This window comes from Cebidichthys violaceus, unplaced genomic scaffold (assembly GCF_023349555.1).
Source record: "Cebidichthys violaceus isolate CVI_PGR_0920_01 unplaced genomic scaffold, fCebVio1.0.p SCAF_25, whole genome shotgun sequence".
In the NCBI taxonomy this organism is placed as follows: domain Eukaryota; kingdom Metazoa; phylum Chordata; class Actinopteri; order Perciformes; family Stichaeidae; genus Cebidichthys; species Cebidichthys violaceus.
This window is the reverse complement of record NW_027176428.1, coordinates 422,954-431,311: the sequence shown is the minus strand read 5'-3', so window position 1 is coordinate 431,311 and position 8,358 is coordinate 422,954. Positions and strand designations below refer to the sequence as shown.

Here is an 8,358-nt window from a genome sequence, read left to right as displayed (position 1 = left end):
TTTGTCATTCTAATATGTAACAAAGTATTTAAAGCATTTAAACTGTCTTTATCGCTTTTATTTTTTAAAATATATATATATTAAAAATAAGAATGTATCTCCATTAAACCCTATGGAGCTCAACATGTATCTCCTCTCAAAGTGTTTAAACTAGACAATCCAAGCTCCATTATAGAAGATATAGACCTCTTGTTCTGTATCTAATTTGCTACAAATTATAAGTATAGTTTAAAAACAACAACCTCAAAGCCATTTTTCTGCTTTTGGTCTTCCTGGTCTCCTTTTTTTGTAATAATGCATGTACAACCTCAACACTGTAATACACAATCATGTTATTTACAATCTCCTTTTTTCATGACAAACTGAATACGTAATGTGAGTGACTGGACCACTGGGGTAGAGGTACCATAAAGATGGACAGAGCCTGATGAGTGATGAGATGCAGGTGCGTTCAATCAGACAGTAACCAGGAACAGGAGTGGGGCCACGCCCACACACACACACACACACACACACACACACACACACACACACACACACACACACACACGGAGAGGGAAAGACATAGGGAAAAAACACGGGCAAAACAAAGTAGCTTCCCAAAACACTGCCTGCATCATTACCATAATTATTATATTATGGTAACCTGTGGTAGAAAGTCAAAGTCGAAATAATAAAAATAAGAGAATGACCCCCCCCCCCCTTCCGTCTGGAAATAGAACTGGTAGCTGCATCGTGTTGAATGTTGTCAGAAACACAGCAGCAGCAGAAGCAGTCTGCTATTCCTGGACCTGAGTGTCTGTCAGTCACGCTGGACAGCGCGAGGAGCAGAGTCCTCGTGCGACGCTCGTGTCTCTTCCCGCGTTACAGATATTACACCTGGATCGATATCACACACAAGTAAGTAGGCTCCTCCCTCTAATGTTGTTGAGTATTTATTGTGTAGTATTTCCAAGTCTCATCGTTAAGGCCAAACGCGTGTCCTGAACATATTAGTGTAGCACTAGAGACTTAAACCTTCACAATAAAACTATATTTGAATCTGTGTCGCTGAGGGAGCAAAAAAAGCAACAGAAGTAAATTAATAAATAACAGGTTGCATTTTATCACACAAGAGAGGTAAATGTTAATAGACTTGGCTTTGTAACTATCAAACAGCACAGAAGAATGTAAAACGTTTAGCTCGCCGTAGGCCTACGTCTGTAAAGTGTTTTGAATTGTAGACAAACGCACTCTTAACAACTGGAAAAGTAAAAACAAAGCTATCTTCCATGAGTATTCATTAGGTTCAGTTGCACTTCCTGCCCTCAGGCCCAACAGCACTTCACCCAGCCATGTTGTCCCAGTACAAGCCAGTACTTTCCTAATTATAAGCTCGATATACTTCATTAACCTCAACAAAAGTAATTGCCAGAACCAGATGTCCCTCGAAAAAGCATGTTTTAACATGAATTTCCAGCCGTTCATGTTTACAACTGTGGCGGCTAGGCCAATGCAATATCAGGAAGAGTTCAGTTGCAGCTGGACCAGTGCAGGAGCTATTTACGTTGACATGCCACTCATCCAGCTAAAAATAAACGCACATGTACACTGCCTCTTTAAAATGTCCTAGAAAACAACCTCCCCGCAATCAGTGACTTAAAGCACAAACTAGCTGCCGGACCCGAACAGCTGGTGAACTCTTGTTTCAAATATGTAAGCACCATTGAAGAACTCAGTCCATTTTTGAAAGTATGCTTCTTTTTGTTGTTGTTGTTGTTGTTGTTGTTGTTGTTGCAGCTTTCACCCTGAGCGCTGCTGCCATCCGGGCCCATCTTCAGCTGTGCTCGGACTCTTCCTGCCCCCATTAAACATGTCATCTTCATATGCCGCCGCTATTACGGCCCTTCATTCCGCCAGCTCTTCCAATCCGCCCGACAAACCGAGGCCTCCCCCCTCCCCAGACACGGGAGGGAGACCTAAACCTTCCCCCACCTCCCACTGCTCTCCAGCCGCACAGACGCGTCCTCGTTCACCGGAGCCTCTGGGACCCTATGAGGAGCAGGAGAACCCTGCAGACTATGGCGTTGGTAGGCGGCACCCCAACACCAAACTCAAACACACTGGTGGAGATGTTTTCGGCTGATGCCGGGGCGGTACATTGTGTTGCAGGCGGATACTACCCTGTAGAGATCGGAGAGATATTCGTTGACCGTTACCAAGTGGTTAAAAAGTTGGGATGGGGTCACTTCTCTACTGTATGGCTCTGCTGGGATATGGTGTGAGTACATGTTTGATCTTTTGACTTTCCATGTATGACATAATAATGTAGAGATATTCTAATACGATGTAACCGTAATAGTAGCTGACTGCCATAATTGTTTGCATGCAGGAAGGGGCGCTTTGTGGCTCTGAAGGTGGTGAAGAGCGCTGAAACGTTCACGGAGACGGCACTGGACGAAATCAAGCTTCTGAAATGTGTCAGTGTTACCGCGTTGCTTTTGTTTCAAATGCGTTTGTGAGTGTCTGATCAACACAAAGAAAAAAACTGTCTATTCTGATTATATTAGAGATGAGGGGAGAAATAATGCACCGTATAGTTCTCAGTCTTGGTCAAATTCACAGTGGTAGCTTTTTTATAAACGCCAGTACGATTGTCTTCATACATTTTTTGGGGGGATATTGTAACGTGTTCTGAAAATCAGGTGAGGGACAGCGACCCCAGAGATCCAAAACGCGAGGCAATCGTGCACCTTATTGAAGACTTCAGGATCACTGGAGCGAATGGAGAGCGTATCCTTTACAATAACATCTGTAATCGCCAACTTGTTGCGCAGGTGTGTCTTTTCTCGCAGGTGTTATTAAATTGTTGTTTATACACAGTCAGACTGATGCCACCATGACAACATCCTTATATCAAGGTGGACTATGAGACGTAAAGATTGTGTCAATGTGTTTTTGTCTCCTCCAAATACCACAAAAAAACCCCTCTATGTTCCCAAGCTGTACAGCATGAGACAAGGTCCTTAATTGCTCCCCAGATGTGTGCATGGTCCTGGAGGTGCTGGGCCACCAGTTGCTCCGGTGGATAATCAAATCCAACTACTCTGGCCTCCCGCTGCCCTGCGTCAAGAGCATCCTCAGACAGGTGCCGTGCAACCCTTCATTCCGTCTTCAATCATCTTTCCCTCTCTTTCACCACGGACTGAGCTCTGTTTTTTTCCGAGCGACCACCTTCTATTTTTGCTCCTTCGCTGACATGCACTGCCTTGACAGTGACTGTATTTTCATTCCTTATCACAGGTTCTGCAGGGTTTAGATTACTTGCACACCAAATGCAAAATTATCCACACCGACATCAAGCCGGAGAACATCCTCCTGAGAGTGGACGAGGTTTACATTCAGAACCTGGCGGCCGACACCAAGCTGTGGCAGCTGCCCGTGTCCTCCGCTTTCACCGGCTCCACAGGTTAGTGACGCCTGCATAAAGCAGTCACGCGTATGTCTATTTAAAAAGTGTCACGAGGAATCTGCGAGTAAACTGAGGCTGATGTTTTATCACTTATTTTCACAATGTGTGCCTCTTCTCCCCGCTGATGTTTTTGCTTCCTGCCAGTGAACAGAAGCTCCCGAGAAAAACAGGTGCGCAACCGGAAATGTCTTCTTCTGTTCAATATATATTCACTTGTTTCATTAGGATGGTTGTGTTTTGTTATAGTTGTAATTATGACGTCCGTATTTCTGCTATGACTTCCTTTAGAGTTTGTCCAACTTGTTGGGGAAGCTGACTGGGGTTTTCCACACTCTTGGGGAGTGGGTAAGACGCATGTCGTGTTTTGCTTTTACACTTTTACATCTACAGCCTGAAACTCCCTGTAGGACAATGTCATAGACAAGCACAGTGCGTTGATTCGGATTGAAATAATCGTGACTGTGATGCTCAAAAAGGATACAGATTTATGGCGTTAATATTACAGCTATTTCACCCTATTTCCTGCAGTTATACGAGCAACACGACTCATTTTGACAAATCATTTTGTTGTCTAATCAGGAAAGGATTGGGTGACTGTGGCGAAGTGGAGAGCAGGGCTGCCTTTCAATCAGAGGGTCGGCGGTTCGATCCCCAGCTCCAGCTAGTCTCATGTCAATGAGCAAGACACTTAACCCCAAAATTGCTCCCGTAGCTGCGTCTACCGTAGATAGATACTGAATTGTAAGTCGCTTTGGATGAAAGCGTCAGCTAAATGACTGTCATGTAATGTAATATAATGTAATGGATTTGTGTGTACAGGGAACTCCTGGATGTGCACTTTAGGAGTTTGGGTGACATAGTAGTTGTCCACCATTCTCATTCTGCTGTACTTTGACCCTAAAGAGACAGTGGAAATCCCTCAACAATATTGTACAGTTTGCAACTCAACTTAAAACTTTTTAAAAGCACCTTCTTTGTGGTCAAGACGAGGGAAGACATTTCCAGGGTAGAAACAAACTTTGTTAATTGTACTGGATGGCTCTCACTGTATATCTCAGGATAAACAAGTATCTATACGTATCACAGTTTTGAGTTGTCACTAACAGGCTCCTGTAGCTCAAAGGGAACGGACAAAGTAAGGTGCTGGTTGTTCTTCTGTAAGAGGATATAACTGCAGATTTTGATGTCCTTCCAACTACCGCTGTTGTGGTTTCAAAATAGCTTGTTGTTAGCAACTTAATGTTTACTACATGTAGAGGAACGGCTTCACAATATATTCTTAAGATATTAATACATATACGTGTTATTGGTTTATGGCAGCTACAGACGATATGCATACAGATATATTGGTAAAAGCAGTTGATAAAAGCTCACAGAATATGGAATGTTCCTTTAATATATGAACTGTTATGTCGAGGGTTCAAAGTCAGATATTTTAAAGTCCTACACATAGTGGCTTTAGTTCCCAAAACAGGCATGAAGTTGTGATAATGCACTCAAGAATTCTTTCATTGTTTAACTCGGTGCTCGCCTCTGATTGTTTCCCACAACTGGTTGCACCCCCCTGCAGTCCAGCAAGGTCTCCAAGAGCCCCATTAAGCGACTCACAAGAAAAGACAGGGGTCGACGAGGACAGGACCACAATCCGAAAGACAAACTTCATGTGTCCTTCTCTGATGTCGCTGCTCCCTCTAGCACCCGTAGCTCCACCTGTCCCTCTAAGCTCACAGGTCCTAACCTCGCGTTGAGGAGGCGGACGCTGCTGTTGGAAGACGGACTGGACTGGACTCCGCACAGCCCCAGAGAGTCCATCTGCTCGTGGCCAGACCTCAACACAGATGCTCCTGTTTCTGGCTCTAGATCAGTGTTATTACATCAGACTGCAGACAAAGAGCCGCCTCCTCCTTCACCATCCTCTCCCCGTGGTCAGTTAATGTTTACAGTTTGCCACAAATCTGCGCTGTTGTTAGTATCATCGGTACACTCAGTCTATCCCGGTCTGATCTACTTAACGATCACATTATTTTATGTTAATTTAGGCATCAGTGACTCGGATGTACTTCTGGACCTACTAAAACCCCAGAATGCTGATAAAATCCTCATCAAGATTGCTGACCTGGGCAATGCCTGTTGGGTGGTGAGTGATTATTCCAGGCAAACTAAACCTGAAAACCTACAAGATTACAACTAAATAGTTTCATCTTCAAACTAGAAAGCTGTCAGTAAGTGCGCACCTCCCTCGTGGCCTCATCATTTATTTTGGTAATAGAGCTTTTTAGCCAATCTTCATTTGGATCTTGATTTTATGCATTGAAATACACATAGTGAGAATCATGCTGATTGGCCAAGACTTTGGGGAATACCTGAATGAATCTCGCTTTAGACTCTTAAGTTACATTTGTTTATATTTATCATTAAAAAAAAAAAAAAATGCTTTGAAAGAAAACAGCAACATGCTTATAACTAAAATGATTTTAAGTTCAGTGATTTATGGAAAAGTGATGGGGAGCAAGTCGGAACTGGAGTTACTGAGGTTCAGTGTTCCAGTACAGATAACAGGTACAAATGGCTGGAAAGGCAAGGCACGAAGCAACATTCACAACCTAGATGGGGTTGGGTGGAAATGGGCCGGTAAATATACTGCAGGGCTGATGGGGGAGCAGGTGGTAGTGAGAGTCAGGTGACCAGGTCAGGTGGGAGAGGGCGTCTGGTGGATGGTTGGGCTGGAGGAGTCCCCAACGGGAGGGACTGAGGGACAGAATAGATAAAACGGGACTGAGGCAGTCGTTAAGATGTCTAGTTTGAAAAACACATCCAATCTATCGTTTTTACTGAACCAAATGAGACGGTTGCTTTCTGCAGAGCACAGTAGCCATGTGCACCGTGCCCTCCAGTGGAAAGCACAACTGCCATGTGTTTCCAATGTGGGCTGATTTTAAATATAGCTTGGTGGAGTCAAAGAAAGAGACAATGATGTCATATCCTCTGACGACATTTCCCTTTTAAAAAAAAAAATGTTTATCCTCATCTTGCAGCTTAGTTCTATGTTTGGCAATCTCCATCACTAGTGGATGGATTGCCATGAATTTGTGTGCAACATTCATGGTCCCCAGAGGATGAATCCTAGAAAAATACAGATACTTTTTTTTTTTTTCTCTACTCATAGATGCAGGTCATTTAATAGTGGAACATTAAAATCTCGTCTCTTGTCGTCAGCACAAACACTTCACCGAAGACATCCAGACGTGTCAGTACCGCTCTGTGGAGGTTCTGATCGGCGCTGACTACGACACACCGGCTGACATCTGGAGCACCGCCTGCATGGTGAGAGGAGCACCGAGATGTGTATTTAAAATAAAAATAAAAAAGCAATTCTTCATCTGTCAGAGCCTCTTTATTTCTTCATGTGTACTGTAGGCTTTTGAGCTGGCCACAGGGGACTATCTGTTCGACCCCCAATCAGGAGCCTCATTCACCCGCGAGGAAGGTGAGTGTTGTTCACAGCATCCCTTCTGTCCTTGATTAAACTACATGGGCTTGACATGCAGTGTGCTTCGTGTTCTCTCAGATCACATCGCCCACATCATTGAGCTGCTGGGATCCCTTCCATCCCAGTTCGTCTTGTCAGGGAGAAACTCCAAACAGTACTTCAACCATAAAGGTATACCAGTATACTAAATTATTCACAAATACAGTAATATTTTAGAAATGCTTATTTGCTCATTATACTGCCAAATTACCTGCATCTGAGATTTGGACATAATAGTCTACAACTTGTAGTCAGACTCATATTTGTGCATGCTTGAAAAGGATTTTGTTTCATGAAGTTTCAGATAAATGAACAATTTATACAGTGTACAATAACTGGAAGTAGACAAAAGCATTGCATCAGTCCACTTCTTTACCCTGTGCAGGACAACTGCGACACATCTCAAAGCTGAAGCCGTGGACCTTGTTTGAGATCCTGCTGGAGAAGTACGAGTGGCCGCGGGAGGAAGCCACCAACTTCAGCTCGTTCCTGTTGACCATGTTGGAGCTGCTGCCGGAGGAAAGAGCCACGGCTGCCCGGTGTCTGAAACACCCCTGGATCACCTCCTAGTCGCACCAGTTCTGTCTTGTTCAGAGCCCAGCGGACTATACTCTCTGTTCAGGTGCAGGCTGGCACACATTGCACCCGACACGGGACACCGGGCAGCTGTGGGATATGCAGCAGTAGTCTAGTGCTGGCATCGTGAGCTCATAGATATTTATTAGCCTGAAGAAGAGCCGTTTCCCACTGGGGTTGCTTGGTCTTTTAGTATTTTAATGACAGTTACATCCAATTCAGGCATTGCAATGACCAAAGAGAATTTTTGTCTTACTGGAAAAAAGTTCTTGAATTTCAATAAATTGACAAAAGATTGCTTTTGTTCTCCATTAGTTATTCACAAGACGGCTAAATGAAGGCCTCACCTTGAAGAATTGCCAGTTTAAGTACTGAGGAGTTAGTGGAATACCAGTCTGAGGTTTGAGATGGATTTACTCAGACAGCACTCGGTCTCAGAAATGTCAACTTGAAGGAGTACCGTGACTCACCACAAGAAAAAGCCGTACAGGTTGTAATATTATAAGCAACAAAAACTGCAGGATGTGATAGTAGCCTCATTTCAGGTAATACAAATAGAAATGAGATACATAGAGTTTGGAGGTATTCATTGAAAACAAACATCTACACGTAACGGATAGTAGTGGATGTAACAACACCCAAAGTGAACCAGAGGAAATCATCAAATGCCAAGCAGGAATAACCCCCTTTCTTCTTGCATATCCCCGAGCGTGTGCATGTAAGCATGTGTGTGTGTATGTGTGTGTGTGTGTGTGTGTGTGTGTGTGTGTGCGCATGAGAGCGCATGGGGGATTTGGTGTGA

At 43.9% G+C, this 8,358-nt stretch overlaps 1 protein-coding gene across 1 annotated transcript; it reads left to right on the top strand.

Moving 5' to 3' along the window:
- The first annotated feature begins 766 nt into the window (after positions 1-766).
- Positions 767-7,854, top strand: LOC137879571 (SRSF protein kinase 3-like). The gene is made up of 15 exons (XM_068720379.1): positions 767-900; positions 1,780-2,069; positions 2,152-2,260; positions 2,372-2,459; positions 2,685-2,772; positions 3,021-3,127; positions 3,283-3,448; positions 3,596-3,621; positions 3,740-3,796; positions 5,022-5,376; positions 5,491-5,588; positions 6,668-6,775; positions 6,869-6,938; positions 7,020-7,112; positions 7,366-7,854. The coding sequence occupies exons 2-15, from the start codon at positions 1,853-1,855 to the stop codon at positions 7,548-7,550; spliced, it is 1,767 nt and encodes a 588-aa protein (XP_068576480.1). The 5' UTR covers positions 767-900; positions 1,780-1,852; the 3' UTR covers positions 7,551-7,854.
- The last annotated feature ends 504 nt before the right edge of the window (positions 7,855-8,358 follow it).